The 25,922-nt window shown below is 34.8% G+C and overlaps 2 protein-coding genes across 3 annotated transcripts in view; both read left to right on the top strand.

Annotated features, from left to right (window-relative positions):
* The window catches only part of LOC125833069 (uncharacterized), a 1,066,246-nt gene that overhangs the window by 206,056 nt on the left and 834,268 nt on the right, over positions 1-25,922 (top strand). The window lies entirely within an intron of this gene.
* On the top strand, positions 20,276-22,858 carry LOC125833057 (toMV resistance protein Tm-2(2)). Its single transcript, XM_049512213.1, has one exon. It carries the CDS (start codon positions 20,276-20,278, stop codon positions 22,856-22,858), a length of 2,583 nt encoding a protein of 860 aa, XP_049368170.1.

The following is a 25,922-nucleotide window of genomic DNA, read 5'->3' as shown; positions in this document are numbered from 1 at the left end:
TGATATTTCTATACAATTCTGTAGAGATTTGTTATGGATTTTACTTGTTGTTATATTTCTATATAATTCTGTACAGATTTGTTAGGGGTTACTTTTCGTAGTTTGATTTTGCATGTTATAGTTTAGATGTAGTCTAAAGAGGAGCCTTACAGAAATATTGAATTTATGATCTATATTTCACTTTTGAGCCTTAGAGTTCACTTTCTTTTCCAGTTTCGTGGCTTAGAGTTCATTTTCTTTTTCACTTCTATTAATTTACCGGTGCTATTAACCTAAATTTCACATTTATGCTTGATACGTTGTCGAGGAATTAGAAACTGGTGGTCAAGGTATTGAGATAAGCATCAACAATAATCATTTGATAGGTATATAACTTTTATTAGTAAATCTTTTGATACTTTTTGTTATTTTTTTATAAGTAAAAGTATGAATTGCTAGAAGTAAGAAAATTTTCAGTATTTATGGCCTTCTGTCTTGCTGGAAGTAAAAAAAATCCCAGTAATTTTGGCGCTTGATAGGTTTAATTTTTACTTTGGCTGTTTTTTTATGTGCGTGTGGGGATGTAGATTGAGAATCTGATAGTGATGATGTACCAAAATACTAGATATGAGTTCTGCAAATTAGTCAGTGAACAACAATTCTTTTACTCAATTAAGCAAGAAAATCAGAGTATTTTTCTTGAAAATAAGGAATTCAAACTGTTAGCATTACAATCAGAGTATTTTTCTTGAAAAGCTTAGTTGTCTGAAACTTCCCTTTAGCCCTTTTGGTACTCCATGATGATCCCTTGTTCCATGTAGACATAGGACAATCTCCATTGTTGAGCCACCGCAGTACTCGGGTTCTTAGTGCCAGTGGTACAGGGCTCTGAGTGAGTAAATGACTGTGATTCAGGCCATGATTGGCATAAAAGCACACATCGGATAAGTTTCTATTCTCCATTTTATGAGTCGATCAGTTTATCTCATAATTTAATTTAAAATTTGTAGGGCTAGAAGTAAGAAAATTCTAAGTATTTATGGCATTGTATCTTGCTCTTGTTCTAACTTTACTTTGGTTGTTTGTTTTTTTTCTTATATATATGTGGGGGGGGGGGGGATGTAGATTGAGATTTTGATACTAATGATGTGATAAACAGAATATTAAATGTGATTTCTGCAAATTAGTTAGTGGATTGCAATTCATTTACTTAATTAAAAGTTATATGTTAGTTTCTGTGTAGCTACTATCTTTTTCTTAAAGAAATTTGATTACGAGGTGATATCAACAACTTCACACTGTAAAAGTTACAATTAAGATATTTGCTATTTTTATTTTTCATTTTAATATGCTGGTATTATTTAATTTTAAGTTGATTTGCTATGTCGTTTTTTCTAGCCTTGTCAATTGATAAATCTTGGATTGGCAAACCACAAAATACTCTTGAATTTGTAGATGGGGTAAGAAAGTTTCTAGATTTTGCGTTTGAGCATGGGTCTATTGACAGACATGTAATTAAGTGTCCATGTTTGATGTGTGGTTTCAATAAGTGGCAAAAAAGAGGTGTAGTTCAAGAGCACTTAACTCTAAAGCCTTTTCTGAAAAATTATAAATTCTGGTATTTGCATGGTGAAGATTCAAATGCAGCTATAACACAAACATTTCAGAGTACACGTGTTGTAGAAGAGACCTTGCAACCCCACAATCCTATAGAATTCATGGTTAATAATGCTTTTGGGTTCATTGGGAACAATATCAATGAACTTGATGTATCATGTAAGCCTATAAATGGAGAATAAATATTAAATGAAGAGCATACTAGAAGGTAGGATGAACATTATGCTGAGTTATTTGAACTGATTGAATATGACAAACAACCATTATACGAAGGGTGTAAGAAGTTTTCCAAATTGTCCTTTCTAATCAAATTGTATCACATAAAGTGTTTGTGTCAAATGACTAACAAAGCAATGGTATGATATTAGAATTGTTAAAAGATGTCTTTGAAGATGCTAAGATTCCTATTTCTTTTTATGAGGCCAAGAAAACCATTAATAAACTTGGTCTTAATTATACCAAGATACATGCTTGCCCAAACGACTGTTTGTTATATTTTGGGAAAGACGATGAAGGCTTGCAAGAATGCAAAAAATGTAAGACATCTAGGTGGAAAGATAATTGAAAAAAGCAATCTGTCAAGATTTTGCGTTACTTTCCACTAAAACCGAGGTTGCAAAGACTGTACATGCGCTCTAAAACTATCAAATCTAAGGCATTTTTTTTGGGGGGGGGGGGGGGTAACCAAGATAGATTGATGAGGCATCCTAGGGATTCTCAGGCTTGGAAAACATTAGACTTGCTTCATCCTGAAATTTGTTGCAGATCCTCGAAATGTACGACTAGGCCTAGCTGGTGAAGATAATTCAATTCTTTAGTTTAGAAAAGGAATTCACTTCATAAGCTAGTCTTTTTTATAGTAATAATATGTTGGAGTTAGCAGATGTCATGATAGTTCAGTTTGAAAGGAAAGACAATTGAGCTCGTTCCCGATCAGTTATTAATATTTAGACTGTTAATATGTAGTTTTGATGATTTGACAAACCATGAGATCTGATAGGGACCTGATCCGATGTGAGAATGGTGCTCCTGCACGAGAAAAGAATAGGTGGAAAAAGTACTCTACACACTCTAATATCTGTAAGAGGTGGTGCGCGTATGGTGAATAGCGACATGGTTCTTGCAATAGTATTGCTTCTAGGGTTTTGTGTCCATCATATATAAGCTTCATATCAATAGACACAACCTAATTTTTGCATCCTTAATGTTGGAAATACAGCAAAAGCCATTCTCTCTAGAAATATTCTCCTAAAGAAAAACAAGGGACCTAATATAGTTGTTATTGTTCTTAGTTATTGTAGGTTTATATTTATGTGCTTACCCTTGTAGATCAATTCCTGTGTTATAAAGGAATTACATTAGTTTGTGTTTTTGTCAATGATTCTGAGTTGTAGCTAGAGTTAGCTATGGTGAGTTAGTGAAGTCTAAATCGATTAGAGTTAGTTGATTTAGTGGCCAGTAGAGTTGTTGCTTTGGAGCTTATTTGTAACAAAGTTGTTACAGTAAGGGGGAGGAATTTAGAGTTAAATTCCTATATTGCAAGAGCTTGTAATATGAATCGTTGCTCCTTAATGAGAATGGAATTGGATTGAAATCCTGTGAGTACAGGTCGTGGTTTTCTCCTCCCTTGAGTAAGGGGGTTTCCACGTAAACGGATTGTGTCTTTTATTTTAACACATTTATTTAAGTTACTGTTCTTACTAAGTTAAGGGACTTGGTCCATTGGCATATAGTGGACGCATGCATTCTAACAATTGGTATCAGAGTCTGGGCTCTCTAATTGGTTAACACCAAGAGAGAATAATGTGGAAGAATGGGTGCTCCACTAAATCTGGAGGAAGGACAATCATCAACTAGGCCACCTCATTTCAATGGCTAGTTCTACAGTTGGTGGAAAACTATAATGCATGATTTTCTTATGGCTGAGGATAGTGAGCTATGGGATGTTGCTTGTGGTCCCTATGTTCCTACAACTGAAGTAAAAGATGGAGAAATTACTAGAGTTATTCCTAAAACTCGACAACAGTACACTGAGGCTGATAGAAAGAAGATTGAGAAAAACTACAAGGCAAAGAAACTATTGGTGTGTGGTATAGGAGGTGAGGAATACAATCGTATTTCAACAAGTGAATCAGCTAAGAAAATCTGGGAATATCTCAGAACTGCTCATGAAGGGACTGAGTAAGTGAAGGAATCAAAGGTGGACATGCTCACGACCCAGCATGAAAACTTCACCATGAAGGAGGGAGAAACCATTCATGATATGCACACCAGATTCTCGTCTATCACAAATGAGCTACATTGCTTGGGAGAGCCTATTCACCCAAGTAAACAGGTCAGGAAGATACTCAGAATTCTTCCTAAGTCATGGGAGAGTAAAGTTAATGCCATCACTGAAGCTAATTAGGACCTGAAAGTGCTGACAATGAATGCATTGATTGGAAATCTTCAATCTCATTAGATTAACAGAAATCAGGAAACTTCAAAGAATGATGTAAAGAGAGACAAGTAACTAGCACTCAAAGTGACACCAATTGAAGCATCTCAAGAAGATGAAGACGTGACATATCTCACTAGAAGATTTCAAAAAATTGTGAGGAAACATGGAGGGTTCAGGAGAATAGGAAACTCTACCAGGGCTGTAAATGCAAATGACTTATGCCACAAGTGTGGAAAACCATGGCATTTTATCAAAGATTGACCTATGCACAAGCTTAAATATAAATGCTATGTCAAGGCTGGAGGAGACAAAGATAAGAGAAGGGACCTGGTCTCTAATAAGAAAGGAAGAAAAGCTCCTGCTGACTATGTTGTGAAGAAGGCCCTTGCAGTCTGGGGAAACTCTTCAAGTGACTCAGAAGAGTCAGAACATCCTGAAGATGCCTCCATGCTTGCAGTTAAAGATGATGAGGATATGATTGATGCAATGTTTGCCTTCATGGCAAAATCTGATGATGAGGAAACTAAATAAGAGGTAACTCTTTCTGACCTTAAACAGAACTTGCATGTTTATTCTATTAAGAGGTTGAGGAATCCAGCAGATGTATTGATTGACTCAATCACTGAGTTGACCACTGAAAAGGATGTGATAAATAACAGTCTAGATTTTTTTTAATGATGAAAAATTAGCCTTGGTTTCTCAAATTTCTGAAATAGAAGTACAAATGATGGGCTTGGAATTTTAAAATCTAGAACTCAAGGAAAAATTAATGAAGTTGAGTAAGAATAGTCTCAGAGGAAAAGGTGAAGCTAGCAACTCACAACTTAACCTAGAAACTAGGTTGAATACTGCTGAAATGAAACTAGCCATGGCTCTAAAGAGAAATGATCAGTTAGAAAGGGACATGGCCCATGTCAAAGAAGAACTGAACAAATCTCTCAAATGGACCACTTCTTCTAAGTTGCTTGTCAATCTTACCAGTCAGGGTCAAAATGATGGGAAGGGTTTAGGAAGTTTAAACATAAGTCCTTCCTATAACCCTCACAGAAAATATGTGTCAGTGTTTGACAATCTTATGTGTCTTCATTGTGATTGTAATGGTCATCTGAAGAAGGACTGTCCAACATGGCAAAGAAGCCAAGAAAGTTTCTCAAATTATTTCAAACAGAAAGCATTACAAAACAAGGGACCTGGTCCTAGTTTTGGCTTTGTTCATAATATGAGAAAGACCATATTTCCATACTGGATGAGAAACTCTCTTATTATGCCTCTATCTGCTTACTGGGGACTCAAACTGAAATGGGTTCCTAAATCTAACAAGTAATCTTTGTTGCCGGGGAGTGTTGGGAGTAGCAGTCAGTGTTGGTTCATGGACTTCCTCTCACTCAAGGTACTTCAAGGTGGAGGTGTCTCATTTGGAAATTGAAAGAAGGGATATATTTTGGGAGTTGGGAGAATTGGAAAATCTCTTGAGCACTCTATTGAGAATGTATACTATGTGAATGGATTGAAATACAGACTTCTCAGTGTCTCACAAATATGTGATAAAGGTAATGAGGTTAGATTTTTATCAGAACTGTGTATTGTTACATATCTGACTTCAAAGGAAGCGATCTTAAATGTAAGAAGGTGCAAGAATATGTATGTTGCTGATCTGGATACTTCCCAGGAGATGATCTTACTTGTCTTAGTGTACAAAGTGAGAATGTTGACTTACATAAGACTTGGCCATGTGAGCTCATCTCTGTTAAACAAACTTGTTTCTAGAGACCTGGTCCGTGGATTACCAAAGCTAAGATTTAGTGATAACAAAGTGTGTTATGCATGTGTCAAAGGAAAGCAGATCAGAACATCTTTCAAATCAAAGAAGCAAGTGAGTTCAACAAGACCTCTTGAGTTAATTCACAAGGATCAGTGTGGTCCTGTGAAGATTCAAAGTAGAGGTGGAAAGAAGTATATACTTGTAATTGTGCATGATCATTCAAGGTTCACTTGGACTATGTTTCAAAGGTCCAAAGATGAAACTTATGATGTGCTGATGATATTTGTCAAAATGACTCAGACTAAGTTGAACTACACGATTGCAGAGATCAGGTCTGATCATGGGACTGAGTTTGAAAATGCCAAGCTTGATAATTTTTGTGCTGGAAATTGCATTCATCAGCTCCAAGAACTCCTCAGCATATGGTGTAGTTGAAAGGAAGAATAGAACTCTCGTTGATATTGCCAAAACTATGCTTATTAATTCAAATCTTCCAAAAAAATTCTGGGCTGAAGCAATTAACGCAACTTGTTATTTGACTAACATGTGTTTGATCTGGTCAATTTTAAATATAACTCCTTATGAGCTACTGAACAATAGAAATCCTAAATTGAGTTACTTAAGGGCTTGGATGCAATTTTTTTGTGCTGAACAATGGGAAAAATGATCTAGGAAAATGTGATCCTAGAATTGATGAAGGAGTGTTTGTGGGATATTCCTCTTCAAGTAAAGCTTACAGAGTTCACAATAAGAGGACACTGTGCATTGAAGAAAGTGTTCATGTGATACTTGATGAAACTGGTGACATCAAAGATCTAAAGAACAAAGATGACTATGAGCTGGAAGAATTACTTCAGAGTTAGAGAGATAGTCTGAATGAGTCACAAGCTGAACGAACTCAAGATCCAATTACTGTTGTTTCAACTAGAGAATTTAATGAGTATGTTGAACCTGAAGAGAGACCTGGCCTGTTTGACAATGCTGAACCTGAGGATGCAGTTCAACCTGAGGATGAAGATTCTGGAAATAAAGAGGATGAAGCAAGATCAAACCCAACCTTTGACAACCAAGTTAGGGTGGAAACACAAATCCTCGCATCCTCTTGATAATCTTATTTCTCCTTTGAATTCGAGAATGCATACCAGGTCCAAAACTAGAAATCTAGTTGCATTCTCAACATTCATATCGCATATTGAGCCCAAAAATATCAAGGAAGCCTTGAAAGATGTTGATTGGGTGAATTCCATGCAAAATGAACTTCATCAATTTGAACGAAATAAGTATGGCACCTGGTCCCTAGGCGCCCTGATAGAATTGTAATAGGGACAATATGGGTCTTCAGGTACAAGATGGATGAACATGGTATTATTACAAGAAATAAATCAAGGCTGGTGGTGTAGGGATATAACCAAGAAGAAGGCATTGACTATGATGAAACTTTTGCCCCTGTGGCAAGGATGGAAGCTATCAGAATACTCATTGCTTTTGCAGCTTTCATGGAATTCAAACTGTTTCAAATGGATGTAAAAAGTGCATTTCTGAATGGTTACTAGAAGGAAGAGGTTTATGTATAGCAACCCCCTGGTTTTGAAGATGTTGACTGTCCAAATCATGTGTTTAAATTGGACAAGGCTCTTTATGGTCTGAAACAGGCCCCTAGAGCTTGGTATGAAAGGTTGTCTAAGTTCCTTCTGGAAAATCGTTTCGAAAGAGGAAAAATTGAAAATACTCTCTTCTTGACGACACGAGGTAAATAATTGCTCATTATCAAAGTGCATGTAGATGATATTATCTTTGGAGCAATGTATGAAGTCATGTGTGAGGAATTTGCCTCACTAATGGGAAGTGAATTTGAAATGAGTATGATGAGAGAATTGAGTTTCTTCCTGGGGTTGCAAATCAGGCAAACATCAGATGGTTCTTCTATTTGTCAAGAAAAGTACATTAAAGAGCTGCTGAAAAAATTTCATATGATGGATCAAAGCCTATTGATACTACCATGGGAACAAACTCAAAGTTGGATGCAGATGAACATGGTCCTATGGTGAATGAAACTATGTATAGAGGCATTATTGGTTCAATGCTATACTTGATAGCAAGCAGACCTGATATTGTGTTCAGTGTGGGTATGCGTGCTAGGTTTCAAGCTTGCCCCAGAGAGTCTCATTTGAAAGCTGCCAAACGAATCTTAAGGTATCTAAAAAAGACAGGGACCTGGTCATATTCTATCCTTCAGGAGACTCGTTTGAACTGGTGGGATATGCAGATTATGCAGGGTATCAAGTTGATAGAAAGAGCACCTGAGGAATGTCTCACTTTTTGGGGTCTTCACTCATCTCCTGGGGAACCAAGAAGAAAAATTCAGTGGCTCTTTCTACAGCTGAAGCAGAATATGTAGCAGTTGCATCCTGTTGTGCTCAACTTCTGTGGATAAAACAACAGGTTGAAGACTTTGGAGTGATCACTCATACTATCCCACTCTTGTGTGATAACACAAGTGCACTCAATATGGCAAATAATCTTGTTCAACATAAAAGTACTAAGCGCATTGATGTAAGACATCACTTTTTGAGGGATAATGTAGAAAAGGGAAACATCTGTATGCAGTTTTGTAAGGCTGAAGATCAAATTGATGACATCTTCACCAATGCTTTGATCAAGGACTAGTTTGAGAAAAATAGATTGAGGTTGGGAATGTTGAAGCTAGACTGAGTTGATTCCATCAGAAGCATCCAAACCTCATTGGCTATTATTAGGAGGCAGGTATCCTTGTTATTTGTAATGCTTGTTTTGGTAAAATCAATCGCATACCTTCTGCAGGTATACACTCATAATGATTTGCAGGAATAAAGAAAGGACAAGACAATTCAAAGATAAGATTCTTCAAATTGCAGAGAGGGACCTGGTTCTATCTTAAAGGATAGCACTCTTTACATTATATTTAAACTGCTAATGAGAAGCGTTGTGACTGCCACGTGACAATCATCCCTCTTCTAACCGTTTTCCTTCACTTTAATTCCAAGCGACCCATCCTTTCAAGGGACCTGACATACCTCTTCATCTATTTTTTATACTCTCTCCCCCCATCTCTTTTTAAAAAAAATCAAACTCTTCTCTCAAATCTTTCCAGAAACCCTAACTTTTGTTCTCTTCTTTTTCTCTCTCTCTTCAAAATGTCTCAAACTCCATCTTATTCCCAAAAATGATGGATGTTCTAAATGAAATAGACCTTGTTGCCTTTGTCTCCCTCTCCAGTAACCCTATCTCAACCATTTTTTCGGTTAAAGATTCCCAAACCCCAACCTCTGAAATCTTCCCTAATTCTGCTGACAAAGCCCCTCCAGTGTACTCCCCTTCTTTAGATCTAAATGAACCCTAAAATACCTCTCCTGATGAGGCTGTGTTGTCCATAGTGGGTCAAGAAAGTGAATCCCCTTAACTTTATCTCAACCATGTCTCATCTCCTCTATTTTATCTGAGCTTCTCTTTTAGGGAGACCTTCTTGAAGAAAAGAACTCTAAGTCGAACATTTTGGCTGCTAGTGAGGAATTAGTTGTGGAAAGTCTCACCGAAATGAGGGAAGGCACAAGGACTCCATTTTCTGAGGAAGAAGACAGAATTCGAGGCTCATCTAGAGACCTCTGAACCATAGTTTGACAAAACCCAAAAACTGTTCCACCCTCTACTACTGCAGATGACGAAGATGATGAGGATGATCTTCCCCTACGTTGGGCCGTGCAAAGAAGGATGGTGCCTATCTCTAGCAAGGAAAAAGAGAAAGTAACTGAAGAGACATCTACAAAGAAAAGCCCTCATCCTACTATGGTTTCAACAAGGAAGTTAAGGAGTGATGCAATGAGGCAAATAAGGCTAGCACAACTGAGAACAGGAAAAGAAGAAAGATTGCAGTAGAAGAGAACCTGGTCCACAAGAGGTAGTGGTTGAAGTATCAAATGACAAGGATGAAAGTGAAACTGAATCAGAAAAACATCATTTCTGCAGTTGAAAAAAGGAGAAAAAAGACATTAGGAAAGCAAAAACACAAAACAAGGAGAGCTTCAGTCAGAAAAGAAGTTGACTCGAAGAAAGGAGAGAAAAAGGAGCAAGGGAGGAAGAGAGTGAAGGAGACCACTAAAAGAAAAAGAGAAGTGTCACCTAACACTGAGGAAATTTTTGCAGAATCTGAGTTCAAGTCTGAGAAGGGACTAGGTTCAAGGGATAAAAAGAGGAAGGTAGAGAAGAAGGCAACTAGGGAGGAGATAATTGGCATTTGAGAAAACAGAAGGTTCTAAATGGAAGAGTGTTTGATCGTGAGATAATTACCAAGCCAGGAATGAGCAATCTGGTTGATTCTGTGGAAATCCAAGGATGGACTCACTTGTTCATAGATCTTATTCCAGTGTTGCATAAAAATCAGGTAAGGGACTTTTACTATAATGCTGAATTCACAGAAGATGGGAGTCTCAATACACAAGTAGGTGATAGAATTTTTCACTTGAATGAGGAGAGGTTGGGAGAGATTCTAGGTGTACCCCGGAAGGGATTAGGTCTGTGGTTGGACAATCGTGCTCTAAAAGGTTTGTTCAAAAATATGGAAAACCCCCAAAGTTAAATTGTGTTGGAATTCCCAAAAAGCTTCTAAAGGGGGATATCAATTACTTTTCGAGTTGGTGAATAAAGTGCTTCTTCCTAGAACTGAGAAGCGAACAGTTGCTTCTGCGGGTGACCTGTTTCTAATGGAAGCACTGAGCAAGTTTGACTCCATCAACCTTCCATCCATCATGCTCGAGCATATGCACAAGACTCTTATAGAGCAAAAAGGGAAACATGGCATGGATTATGGCTACTTCTTAACAAGAGTTTTCAAATGTATGGAGATTCCTCTTGAAGCAGGTGTGAGAGGAACAATAAAGCAATCTTTCTCCATGAACACCCTTGTTGAGTGTGAGTGTATGGAAGGAAATACAGGGTACATGAGCAAAATGACTGAGTTGGTGGTAGAACAGAGTCATTTGAGGCATGAACTAGAGGAAATGACAGCATTATTGAGCCATAAAGATGCAGAGATAGTTGTGCTGAAGGCACAATTGGTAAATGCTCAAACTGAGGGACCAGGTTCGGCTGAAGTCGCAGAAGTGATGGCCAAAAATGAAAGCCTCATGACATAAAATTCTGAACTCAAGGAAAAGTTAATTAAGACTCATGACGATGCAGATGCTCGACTAACTCTTATCCTTCAATCCATCACCCAAAAGCCTCCTCCTTCCTAATTCTTATCTGGTCCTACCTATCCATCTTCCCTTTATCTTTTTCTTTGTGTGGGCATTGTCTCGTTGTTCTCTTAGGAGTTTGTTTATAATATTTTTAATGTTATCTTATATGCAATGAAATGAATTCCCTGTTTTTTGTTGAATGGCCTTTCATAATTTTCTGCTTTTCATTTTTGCTTGTGTTGCCAAATGGCCATGGTTTTACCATACTTGCTTACTCTTAATTCTGGTTTACTGCCTTTTATTTTTTATGATGCCAAACGGGGGAATAATGGTATGCTTAGGATAGAAATTTGACCTGTTTCACTAGGGATTGGGGATAGGTGTCTGGTACCTGGTACCTGATGCGGTTGACAAGGGGAAGAAGTGGGTAGGAGAAGAGAAGTTTGTCATCATCAAAAAGGGGGGAAATGTTAATATGTAGTTTTGATGATTTGACAAACCATGGGATCTGATAGGGGACCTGATCCCATGTGAGAATGGTGCTCTTGTACGAGAAAAGGACAGCTGGAAAAAGTACTCTGCACACTCTGATATCTGTAGGAGGTGGTGCACGTCTCGTGCAGAGCGACAGGGTTGTATGCCAATAGTATTGCTTCTAGGGTTTTGTGCCCATCATATATAAGCTTCATATCAATGGACGCAACCTAGTTTTTGCATCCCAAAAGCTGGAAATACAGCAAAAGTCATTCTCTCTAGAAATATTCTCTTAAAGAACAACAAGGGACCTGATAGAGTTGTCATTGTTCTTAGTTGTTGTAGGTTTATATTTCTGTGATTATCCTTGTAGATCTATTCATGTGTTATAAAGGAATTAGATTAAGCTAGACTTAGCTATGGTGAGTTAGTGAAGTCTAAATTGATTAGAGTTAGTTGATTTAGTGGGCAACAGAGTTGTTGCTTTGGAGCTTGTTTGTAACAGAGTTGTTACAGTAAGGGGGGAGGAATTTAGTGTTAAATTCCTAGATTGCAAGAGCTTTTAATCTGAATCTTTTCTCCTTAATGAGAATGGAGTTGGGTTGAAATCATGTGAGTATAGGTTGTGGTTTTCTCCTCCCTTGAGCAAGAGGGTTTCCACGTAAACTGATTGTGTCTTTTATTTTAACGCATTTATTTAAGTTACTGTTCATTCTCAGTCGAGGGACCTGGTCCATTGACATGTAGTGGACGTATACATTCTAAGATAGACCAAGACCAGAGCCTAAACCGAAGTCAAGAAACTGGTGATTTTCATTTGACAATGGTTATTGTCACTCTTTTATATGTCTTCTAGTGCACCAGTCTTCCAATAGAATTTTGAATACTACCTGTAAGATTGTAGGAACCAATGTCGAGTAGATTCAAATTCACCAAGTTTGAGATCTCTCTTGGTATGCTTCCACCAATTCTGTTTCCGAAGAAGAGTAAGCATTGTAACTGACTAGAAAGGCTACCTATTGAATGGGGTAATGTACCTCTTGTAAATGTTGTTTTTGATATTGAAGTGCATAGTTTTTTCTTTTTTTTTTTTGTAAATATTAAGCCATCAGTATCACAGCTTAGAGCACAATGAAGTAAACTTTTCAGTTGTTCTTATAGTAATATTTCTCTCCTGCTAACTACAACTAACACAATGAGGGCAAAGTGTGTATGCATAGATGATGCTTGTTATAAGCTACAAATGAAATTCACTGTACATTTATAGGTCAGGGTTCAAGTTGTAGAAGTACCACTATACTTGTATTAGGATAAACTATCTACATCACACCTCTTGAATGTGATCTTTCCCTGGACTTGAGCTACTTTTTTATTCATTTATAGAATTGGCCACAGTATGTATAGTAACTCTTTTAGATTAAGCTTTAGAAAGATAAAGCACAATTTTATTTTTCAGGCAATGTTTTGGAAACAGAGAATTGGAGTTGTGAGGCTTTTTTGTGGTAAAAATTGTTAATTAGACTAGAAGTCGTTATATCCTTTGAACAAAACTGATATACATAAACTCATAATAAAGGTTGTTACAAGAGATATTAAGTGTCTTATTTCCTTACAACTCAGATAAAATCAGTGGTACTTCTTCCAATCGATTTGTGATTCATATATAGAGTCATCAACTGGTATATGACAACAATAGTATGCTTGTTTTTCTTTTGCAAAGGAGAAAATTGAAGAAATCCGAAGTCAAAGGACAGAAAGTATTGTCGAAGTTTCACCTAATGATGCACTTGGTATAGTACTCGGTCCCGAACATCCGGGCCGTGTTTAAGGGTTAGGCTTGGGTGTTTTTCCAGCTATGGCATTCAAACGAACATCTAGGAGATTTAATCATGTTAATGTGAGTTCATCTAGCACCAGCGCTCCAACTCCGGAGTGGCAGCAAGAGATGACGAGTTTGAAATTACAATTAAATGTGCTACTTAGCTTATATCAAAGAAACATAGGGAAATATCCTTGAGGAGTTTATATTTCCACCTCCTCCACAGGTATGCCCATTATAAATATTTATATTTTCCCTTATTTGCTCTACTGTTGAAGCTTAATATCTTGCTGAAGAGACATTTTTTAGTATTGGATAGAGGTAAGAGGTCGATCTAGAACTTGAAAATAATTTGAATTTTGATAGTTGGTGGAAATCTGAAATCTTTTGGTTGTATGGTAGAAAAATGCTGCTATTGAAAATTGTAGCTTCCTAGATGCTTCTGGTAGAAAAATAATTGTTTTAAAGTATAAGTATTATCTGTTGGAACTTAAATAGACAAAAGAAAGCAATGAAGCAATAGTTTAGCAAAAGAGCAATGACATATTTAAAGACAAAAAATAATGATCCAGAATGTAGCCAAAATGTTTCAAATGCAACGAGAGGAAACTATTAAAACTTTAGTTAAGGTTGATAGCACAGAGTTAACGTAGTTTGATTTATTATTGTCTATTTTCTTCTTTGTTTATTACTTCATATGTTGTCCCAAAATAAGTGTGGTTTTATGTTGTGGGGCTTGAACAATCTTCTGCTAGCATATATTTAAAAGTTTGAGATGTATACTTCTCACACCGTTATTTTTTCAGGCATCAAATATAGGAAGTGGTACTCAACAAATACCAATCGGACCAAACGTCGATTAGAAAGCTTGAAATGGGAGTAACAACGATGATGGATCAAGCACCAACAGAAATCAGTTTTAGTACTCTTTTTTTTTTTTGGGATATTCTTGTTGAATGATACTTTGAAATTAATATTTTGATGGTGTAATTTTGAACTGTCAAACAATACTTTAAAACATTAGTATTTTGATGATGTAATTTTGTGTAATTTTGAAGTACTTTTATTTTATATAATGAATATTTTGTTTGATCTTTTATGTTCGTGTTAAAATTACTAATCATAGGAGTTTAGATGTATTAGAGTGCAATAAATTGGAAGTGAATGTGGATTGACCAAATTGAAAAAAATTAATTCTTGCAATAAAATTCTGCCGTCACAAAAAGACTTTAGGACATTTTTAAAAAGCCAAAAACGCCGTAAATAATGCATGATTTTCTCATAATTACGGCGGTTTTAACTGTCACTTTATACAACAAAGAAATGCCGCATTAACAAAAGAATATTACGACAGTTAACTATGTAATATTGCGGCGGTTTTATAAAAACCGTCGTGATACATTTATGATAGACGAGATTACAAGAGTTTTACAAACCGTCGTTATGGTGCGTTGTGACGATTTGAAACCGTCGTATTACATCTAAAAAACCGCTCCAATAACCCTTTTTTTTTGGAGTGACAATCAATACAATTATATTTGATAAAAATTGTGTGGAGTTATAAAATAGAACATAACTATTCATCATCTGCTTCATAATGTGAAAGCTATTGGAATTACTAATTAATACCTCTTTAATTTATGATAAGCATGTAAAAATCATATTTAGTTCAAATTAAATATTTAGTCATCCTAAAAATTGATATTCTTTTTATTTTTCACAAATATTAAATTTAATATTGTTTATTTATTACATTCACAAAAAATAGGTGGATTTAATTAAAATAATGAGATCTAAAATAATATATATAGTAATGTCACGAGAATTTTTTTCTACATATTTAATAATAAATTAATGTAAATAGCTTTGATAAAAATTAACCAAATATAAAAGAATAAATAAATAATAGAATCTACAAACAGATCATAATATATGTGTGCATCTGTAGATTTTCTTTCATTCAACATCTCTTCAATCTTGAAAAATGACAATGGTTAATAACTACAAGACAAATATCAAATGATACAAGAAGCAAAAGTGAAGTAATATCAAAATTAAACAATCAAGAGATACAATAATGATATGTGACTAATTTTAAGAAAATCGCTTACCGTCAGGTTGTTGATGTGTGTGTATATACATATAGCAACAATTAGAGTCATGTGGTTCTTCATTATTCCTCACACCTTGATAATGAAGCTGATGACAATTCGTTCATATCATGAGCATCGTCATGGTTCATTACCTTAATGAAACAAGCAAAATCAAAAAAATAATTAAGACTACTTCATGACAAAGTTTATAGGAAAGTACCTTCTGAAGCTATAAGTTAGGGAATATATCTTAAAGTTATATAGAAATTCAAAAGTCATGCTGAAAAAAAAAAAGGCATACAATTAACTCTTGGGTTCTTCACCATACATGCACTTGCATTTAATTTGTAATTACTGCTAGGAAGTTGAATCATCTAATTCTAATGCCAAGGAAAGTATATACAAGTTACTTTACTTCTATTGACTAATTCATTATACGATATAATTATTTAATTTTCATGCTAACAATAACTCATAATCTAAAAATAATTAAAATATTATTACTTAATATTTAATTAATTAGGTTGTTAAAATATTTTAATTAACAACAAGGGCAAAATTGTAATCCAACTTTGAAGACAAAACCTTCCCATTTAAAATAATATCTATAATATGATGATGAATATAACTTTGTAAGTAGTGTAATTTATGTCCTAGAAATTAAAATAGAACTTCAATAAATGAAAGGGCAAATACGAAAAGAATTTCAAATATCTATCTTGAACTTTGAACAATTCAGTTATTTTGAACACTGAAAAAAAATTCACTTAATATGAAATAAAAAAATATAATATACCATAATTTTTTAAAAAAGAAAAAACCATATTGTTACGGAGAATAATCGTTATACCATAATGTATTTCTCCTTTTTCATTAGTTTGCAGCTGCCCCACGTTGTCTCTCTGTTTCTTCTTTATCATTTACTTGACATTATTAGGAGACTTGGCCGTGGATTCCAGCTACCACTAAAAAGCCAATTTACTACCGTATCGGATGGGGGTTCGACCGAATTCACTGTCTTTTTCGTAGATTCATATTTGTATAAAAAATATAAAATAAAATGTATATACTTATTTCCTACGAACCCTCAAACACAATGAAACAATTGGTCCAACGGTATTTGCGCACCCAGTAAATTCATATGTACGTGGGTTTATATAAAAAAATAAAAATAAAAAATCTGTAAATGTAAAAAATAGGAAAAAAGTATTCCACAGTTTATTTTTGGGATAATTTCATATGTAGGCGGGTTTATATAAAAAAAAAAATTCAAAATCTGGAAGTGTAAAAAATATATTTTTTAAAAATCTGTAAATCTAAAAAATAGGAAAAAAGAATTGTGATAATTTCATATGTACGTGGGTTTATATAAAAAAAAATTAAAAAATCTGTAAATGTAAAAAATAGGAAAAAAGTATTTGTGTTGTACTTTAATACAACATCCTAATCGGATATTCAAAAAAGTTTAAACCCAATTTATTTTCTTTTTTTTCTAAAAGTTAGGGTTCTAACTTTTATGGTTGATCTAATTGTTACCGTCTGAAATCTGGCCTCCGGTATGTAATCTTGTCTCTCTCTTTTCATTTTTTTTCTTACTTGTTTGCTATTACATGGTATGATTATCTATTCAAAACTTGATTTTTAATCTTTGATTCTAGGGTTATCCCACATATTGATAATTTATTATATTAAAATAATTGTTCTTTGCTTTTCAAATTTAACTTTTGATTGACGGGCAGTAATGGTTCAAGATGATAGTTAAACTAGTAAAATATTTGTTTTAGGTGCCAAAATATTAGTGGTGAATTTAATAATTGTAACCTCACTTAGAACAAAATTGAAGATTCTAGTAAAAATATTCAAAAATTGATGGTTGTTACTTTAGGTTAAGATCGTTGTTCTTTTTTAAAATTTAGAACCCATTGGTCTGAAATCCTGACCTCGCCTCTGTTTGTCAACACAGATGTTTGCTCGTGAAGCCCTGTTTTCACTTGCATCAGCCGTTGGGACTCCCCTACAAGTTGATAAGGCAACAACGGGTAAGTCAAGGCCTAGTGTAGCTAGGGTAAAAGTGGAGGGTAATCTATTATCATCGCTTCCGGATAGAGTTAGAATGTTTTTTTAAAGATGAAAAAAATGGTGTCGTTAAAAAGGTGTTGCAAAAAATTGTCTATGACAAACTGCCTTCGTACTGCACAACATGTAAACATCAAGGTCACAAGGAGGAAGAATGTAGACTGACTATGGAGGTAGAAGGTGGACTAATTGATGAAACAAAATTAATGGGGCAAAGTTCGAAGGAGATTTGCGATCAATTTTGGATGAGAAAAAGAAAGTTCTTTCTCTTCAACAACTGGAAAAGAGGTAACATTACCAACTTCTTCCAATTCTGAAAAAAAAAATAGTGTGGAAAGAGTTGATGCACCAGGTCCCCTACTTGTTGCTGCAACATCTGGGAAAAGAGAAGATACATAAACTATGTTACCTGGGACACTAACTTCTAAGATTAGCTTGGTACGACCACAACGAGTTCTTCCACTCATGTCCATATTGAGGTTGAGGCACAAAATAATGTAGATAATAACTCAAGGCAGTTGATCGTTACATCACAAGTCGCTACAGAGCAGTTATCGTCTAGATTTGTGCAAGATAGAGAGTTGGATTCAGCTAATGCAGTTGTGGTTACTAAATCAAGGCAAGATGAAGCAAAAAAAGGCAACACTACCGCAGAAAAATCCAGTAATTAATGGACTTTGGTGTACCGCCCCACAAGGAGCTACATTAAATTTTGGCAGTTTCGAGGGCAAGGCAGATTCGTGTTGCGCTTCAGCGAGTCTCAAACGGCGTGTCAAATATTTTTTGGCTTTCGGAGATGACTTGGAGAACCTTGACAAGCATGTGGCAGCCTTGACTTTCAGCCAAAATGGGCCCCAGCAGAAGGGACAAGGCTGACTTTGGGTAAGGGACACTCCATATTGTCCCACCTAATCTTTGACTTTGTAAAGACACCTTTGTAGTCCTTTCTTTTGGGAACTTGTCCCTCAACGTTTTTAGCTTTGTTTTTACAGCTTTTAGAGTAGATTGTAAAGGGTTCACTTGTAAGAAGAACACTTGGAAAAAGATATCAAGAAAATTGGCACTTGCCTCTCAAAACTTGCTTCCTTATTTGCTTTCTTGTTGGCTGTTTGTATGTACTGTTTTAGACAGATTGTTGATGCACGTTTTGTGTGCTTGCTTGTGTTAGGACTGAGCTTACGAGGAGCTGTGCAAGCCCTCGTTCGCTGTCCCACGAGACCTCAGAAAATAGGCCCGTGACATTGGTCTCACATAAAAAAAATAGTTGGCTCTAAGTCCTCAAATAATCACATTTTGCACCAAAAAGATTCTACACATGTTGAGTTTGATATGAGTAATAGTGTCGTTGAATATACTCAGTTTGATGTGTTTCAAGATAAGAATCTTGTACAATATGAAGGGCTACATGTTACAGATGAATTATATGCTGAATCTGGGAATACTTTAGACTTGGACAAGCAGATTGAGAAAACAGGAAAGTTAAAACAATGTTGTCATGATGAGCATACTAATCAACAAGCTCCTGTGACACATGAAAATGAGTTCATTGTTACAGAGAAGATAGATGGCAAAGAAATCAATCCAAATACACCTACCATGTTTATTTTAGATCAAGAGGTGGCTACAAACAATTTGAATGAATCTAAGAAAAAGCGAGGGGGAAAGTGCTTCAAGATGGGCAGATTTAGTTGAGGAAGAGAATCATACTCCTTCACCTAGTAGGAGTAAGTTAAGCCCTCAAGCACTTGAATTTGTGCCTACCAGTAAAACAAATCCATCTATGGCAATCATAGGTACGTCATCTAACTTGAGTGCTACAAAAATAAACGTGGCTGATAGAGATATTCTTTATGACTTGGACAATGACATGTCTAATGGAGACGATGAAGATGAAATGTTGGATATATGCTTTGATAAGGTGGTTAAGGAGGGGGATCTTTCACCTAGACAACAAAGAAGTGGAAGCACCAAAGGCAAAAAGAAGACACATAGAAGACAACATAGTTGGGATGGTAAGGTGAGTGAGGATTTTGTTCCAAGGCACCTACCGATGCGACTAGCAAAGCAAAATCATATGACAGTGTCAACAACTTTATCAAGATCCAACAAATCCAAGAAGAAATGATGAACTATCAATTATTTTTGGACAGATTTGAAGAAGAAGACAAGAGGCAAATACTTCAGATTACTTTAGACGGGCAAACTATTTGTTTTAGTTCATACATAAATCAAATGAACTTTGAGGTGGCTAACTCATCTTTATTCTTAGATTTTATAATCTTGCATTACTTAAGCATCTTCATTTGTAATATCATCATAAAGAGTATTATAAAATTCTAATGATCATAGAATATCTAGTTTTCTCTAGTTATTTTTTCTTCATGCTTGTGAATTAGTCGAGATTTGTTGTCTCTTTAAGATTAGTAAGGTAAGGTCTAGCCCCCCTCACTTGTACTTATCTCTATTTATATCTTTTAATTTATTTATTTTAAAAAAAAGAATCAGGTAAGAAAAAAAAAAACTTTATAAGTAGTGTAATTTATCTCTAAGAAAATATAAAATTTCAACAAAATGAAAGGGCAAAATATGGGGAAAAAAAAATACAAACTTACCTCTTCAATTTTAAACAATTCTATTATTTATAGAAAGATGGCTGCCCCACGTTGTCTCTCTGTTTCTTCTTTATTGTTTACTTGACATTATTAGGAAACTTGGGCGTGGACTCCAGCTACCACTAAAAAGCAAAAGCAAAAGCCATTAGTATACTCATTTTTTTTGTAGCTACTGAAAAAGAGAGAAAAAATGGCTGAAATTCTTGTTTCATCAGTAATCAATAAATCTATAGAAATAGCTGGAAATCTACTGATTCAAGAAGGAACGCATTTATATTGGTTGAAAGAGGACATCGATTGGATCCAGAGAGAAATGAGACACATTCGATCATATGTAGACAACGCTAAGACCAAGGAAGCTGGAGGAGATTCAAGGGTGAAAAACTTGTTAAAAGATATTCAACAACTTGCAGGTGATGTGGAGGATCTCTTAGATGAGTTCCTTCCAAAAATTCAACAATCCAATAAGTTCATTTGTTGCCTTAAGACGGTTTCTTTTGCAGATGAGTTTGCTATGGAGATTGAGAAGATAAAAAGAAGGGTTATTGACATTGACCGTATAAGGACAACTTACAACATCATAGATACAGATAACAATAATGATGATTGTGTTCTATCGGACCAGAGAAGATTATTCCTTCATGCTGATGAAACAGAGGTCATCGGTTTGGATGATGACTACAATATGCTACAAGCCAAATTACTTGATCAAGATTTGCATTATGGAGTTGTTTCCATAGTTGGCATGCCCGGTCTGGGGAAAACAACTCTTGCCAAGAAACTTTATAGGCTCGTTCGTGATCAATTTGAGTGTTCTGGACTGGTCTACGTTTCACAACAGCCAAGAGCGGGAGAAATCTTACTCGACATAGCCAAACAAGTTGGACTGACGGAAAAGAAAAGGAAGGAAAATTTGGAGGACAACCTGCGATCACTCTTGAACATAAAAAGGTATGTTATCCTCCTAGATGACATTTGGGATGTTGAAATTTGGGATGATCTGAAACTTGTCCTTCCTGAATGTGATTCAAAAGTTGGCAGTAGAATAATTATCACGTCTCAAAATAGTAATGTAGGCAGATACATAGGAGGGGAATTCTCCCTCCATGCATTGCAACCCCTAGAATCGGAGAAAAGCTTTAAACTCTTTACCAAGAAATTTTTTAATTTTGATGATAATAATAATTGGGCCAATGCTTCACCTGACTTGGTAAATACTGGTAGAAGTATAGTTGGGAGATGTGGAGGTATACCGCTAGCCATAGTGGTGACTGCAGGCATGTTAAGGGGAAGAGAAAGAACAGAACATGCGTGGAACAGAGTACTTGAGAGTATGGGCCATAAAGTTCAAGATGGATGTGCTAAGGTATTGGCTCTGAGTTACAATGATTTGCCTATTGCATCAAGGCCATGTTTCTTGTACTTCGGCCTTTACCCTGAGGACCATGAAATTCGTGCTTTTGATTTGACAAATATGTGGATTGCTGAGAAGTTGATAGTAGTAAATAGTGGTAATAGACGAGAGGCTGAGGATTTGGCGGAGGATGTCCTAAATGATTTGGTTTCTAGAAACTTGATTGAACTTGCCAAAAGGACATATAATGGAAGAATTTCAAGTTGTCGCATACATGACTTGTTACATAGTTTGTGTGTGGACTTGGCTAAGGAAAGTAACTTCTTTCACACCGCGCACAATGCATTTGGTGATCCCGGCAATGTTGCTAGGCTTCGAAGGATTACATTCTACTCTGACAATGTCATGGATGAGTTCTTCCGTTCAAATCCAAAGCTTGAGAAGCTTCGTGTACTTTTCTGTTTCACAAAAAACCCTTCCATATTTTCTCATCTGGCTCATTTTGACTTCAAATTATTGCACACATTGGTTGTAGTCGTGCCTCGATATCTTAAAGAAAATGTTACTATCCCAAGCAAATTTGGGAACATGACTTGCTTACGCTATTTGAGATTGGAGGGGGATATTTTTGGAAAACTGCCAAATAGTATTGTCAAGCTCACACGTCTAGAGACCATAGATATTGATCGACATGGATTCATTCAACTTCCTTCTGGTGTTTGGAAGTCTAAACAATTGAGACATCTTTGTACAGATTATGGACAAGCATCTAACAATTGCTTTTCTATAAGCCCATTTTACCCAAACATGTACTCATTGCTTCCTAATAATCTACAAACCTTGATGTGGATACCTGATAAATTTTTTGAACCGAGATTATTGCACCGATTGATCAATTTAAGAAAACTGGGTATACGGGGAGTGTCTGATTCCACCGTTAAGATATTATCAACGTTTAGCCCTGTGCCAAAGGTGCTGGAGGTTCTGAAGCTCATGTTTTCCAGTGACCCGAGTGAGCAAATAAACTTGTCATCCTATCCAAATATTTTTAAGTTGCATTTGTGTGTTGACAGAACAATGGCCTTGAACTCTGAAGCATTCCCTCCAAATCTCGTCAAGCTTACTCTTGTCTACTTTATGGTAGACCGTTATCTACTGGCAGTGCTTAAGACGTTGCCCAAATTAAGAAAAATTAAAATGGCTGCCTGCAGGTATAATGAAGAAAAGATGGATCTCTCGGGAGAGGCAAATGGTTATAGCTTTCCGCAACTTGAAGTTTTGCATATTCATTATCCAAAGGGGTTGTCTGAAGTAACGTGCACAGATGATGTCAGTATGCTTAAATTGAAAGAGCTATTACTTACAGGAGTCGATTCCCCAATTAGTTTATCGGGACGGCTTAAAAAGCCGAGTATATGAACATCTCAATGTCTCAATAGGTCAGTTTGCTAGTATAATTATTTACGTATAATGTAATCTTTTTAATGTGAGCTTAGTTCATGAACTAAACATTTCATGTCTACTTAATTGCAGGGATGCATTTAAGAGCTTTTCTGTTTAACAAACGACCCTTGCATCGTTGCACTTCATCTCTTATGGCTTCAAATTATTGCAAGTTTTGAATGGTTTGGAATTTTTGCTTCATAGGAAACATGACATGCTTATGCAATTTCAAATTGGAGGGCAGAGCTCTGTTCGCGTCGTCAAGCTCAAACATGCAGAGACCTTAGATATTGGACATAGCTATATATGTTTTTGGGACTTGAAACAATAGAGGCATCTTTGTATTATAAAGTATAGTGATATATATCAAGACATGTAGTACTACTTTACGGTCAATTGATAATTCAACATGTTTAAAAGTACTATAAGTCACAACAATTGATAATTCAAAATGTTTAAAAGATCTGTGAAAACTTTATAGTCAAAGTTAGACTTGTTTGAATCTCGAAAATTCGAAAAGTGCCACATAAAATGGGACGGAGGGAGTATATTTTTTAAATACTCAATAGAAAAATGCTAGTAAAAGATATATTGTCAGTGAATGTGAAGACTTATTGATATATAGAAAAATAAATACTATTTTTAATAATAATAATAATAATAATAATAATAATAATAATAATAATAATAATAATAATAATAATAATAATAATAATAATAATAACAACAACAACAATAATAATAATAATAATATAATATAATATAATATAAAATCTGATTGATATAATAATAATAATAATAATAATAATAATAATAATAATAATATAAAGAGTAGTTAATTTAAAAATTGTACGGAACCGATTGATTCTTGACGAATAAATTAAGTATTTTAAATTTTAATTCAAAAAACTTAAATTTTACTATATGACCCGCCTCACCTTACACAATTTTTTAAAAATCATTTATGAATCTGTCGCACCTTACCCCATTATGCCCCATTGTCATTTTTATTTTAAAATACGGTTATGATGAAAAAAATAATTTATATAATTTTAAACAAGATCAAAAATCAGAATAAATATAACTCAAATAGATTGATAATCGTTATGAAAAGTATAATTTCACAATATATTTTGACAATTTTTGATATATTCTAAATAGAATATATGTATGCGTTTGCGTGGTACCTTGAGATTTCTAATTACAAAAAAAGTTTTTTCAATGATGATCAGTTTATTAATTGTTACATGACATCTAAGTTAATAATATATATTAATTAAAGATCTGATCGTTATGTGTTTTGAGTTAATTTGATTCTATTAGAAAAATATTAAACACTAAGCTTATTTTTATTATTAAAAGTTCTAAAAGTGTTTCAGTAAATATAACAGAAAACATGTTTGTCTGTGTTTTTTAATATCAAATGTATTAATTATTTAATTGTGTATTTGAAAATTGAATATTTGTTAGGAGAAAAAAAAAGAAAATGAAAGAAAATAGGAGTGAGTGGAAGAGAAGTTTAAAAAAAGTAAGAAAATGACCCACTATCAAAGTGTCAAATAAAGAGTGGAGTCTCACACGACTATTGTTGGTTGTGCCTCTATCATTATAAAAAAAAGTTCGTCTAAAATAACTCATAGATATTTGTGTGACTCTAAATCAACATTTTAAAATTAAATTGTTACTAAAAATAAAAATATATTATTAGTTTTTACACTGAGTAAAAGAAAAGTAACACAAAGTAAAAGAAAAAAAGTGAATCATATAAATTATGACAAAAAAAAGATTATTTTGACATACATGAAATTTGTTTTTGGCATAATCTCCTTGTGTATGATACTTATTTGTTCAACTATTTTAAATTCACGCCGCATGAAAATTATTTAAAGAAGAAATGCTTGGACTTTTCTTTTGAAACCTGTCATTATAAATTTCCTGTACATGAAATCTCTTAAGTACCATAACATCAGCATGGATGATTCAAAAAAAAGTTAGCTAAGTGCTTACGTATTTGGACAAACATGAGTTAATTTAAGGGAAAATTAGCTATCTAGTCATAATACCTAACATATTTAGTCAACATAACAATACTTTAAAATATTTATTTAAAATGTCAGAATGTCAATATTTTCAAAAATAATTTGTATCCACATTTTATTATTTATATTTCCTTTTATTAATCAAAAGAGTCCATCATTGGACCAAATTCTAACCAATAACAGATTAAAAATAAAAAACAAATACAAAATTATTCATTAATATTTTTTATTTTTTTATGACAAGGGAAACCCGCAGCCGCTACTCTTTGGGTGCGCACAGGGTAAGCTTGATTCTTCATTGGCTCATGTTCGGAGAAACGTTCTCCTTGTTGCATGCTTCGTTTTGTGCTATTTCTTATCATTTTTCATTGTAGTTGAAGGATTTTCGTGTTTAATCTGGGTTTAAGTTATGTATATGGTTGATCTACTTTGAGGTAAGGTTCTACACCTATTTTGCTTAGAAAATCATGGTTGAATGTTTGAAATCGACTCCTACGACCTTAGCTTCAATTTGGTTTATTTTCTTAAGGTTGTGGATTTGGTATGGTGTTGGACCCATGAGGAAGATTTTTATGCTCGACAAATAGAATATTTTTTGTTAAGGTAAGTTCCCTCCAATCATCTTCCTCGTTTTTTTAATCTTTTGTTGTTTTATTGGTTTAGAGCCACGAGGGGTGTTTGAGTGCAATGGCTCCATGCAACCTTGTTGTTGTGTTGTTTTGAGCTGTTCAAATGTGGATATGATACTATTAAAGTTATGGAGGGATGAGATATTTGTGCTCCACTTTGAGATGTCGCATACGAAGGATTATCAATTGAACAGTGTGGCGCGTGCCTTGTTATAGTTCCTCGGGAGCTTGTCGTTCTTGTGAGATGTTGATAGATTCGTGTTGTTGTTAGCAGCAACTGGTTATTTTGATATTAAAACTTTGTTTGTTGAGTTAAAAGTAGTGTGGTCGTAAGGATGACCTTAACACCTTAACGATTATTTATGGCTCAGT

Source organism: Solanum verrucosum, unplaced genomic scaffold (assembly GCF_900185275.1).
Source record: "Solanum verrucosum unplaced genomic scaffold, falcon-dt-bn FXZP01000041.1, whole genome shotgun sequence".
NCBI classification, from domain to species: Eukaryota; Viridiplantae; Streptophyta; class Magnoliopsida; order Solanales; family Solanaceae; genus Solanum; species Solanum verrucosum.
Note: the sequence above shows the minus strand (reverse complement) of the source record. Positions and strands in the feature narration are given on the sequence as shown.

What these genes read in the sequence shown, in the direction of transcription:
- LOC125833057 (XM_049512213.1), top strand. Translation starts at nt 20,276, where the DNA reads ATGGCTGAAATTCTTGTTTCATCAGTAATCAATAAATCTATAGAAATA.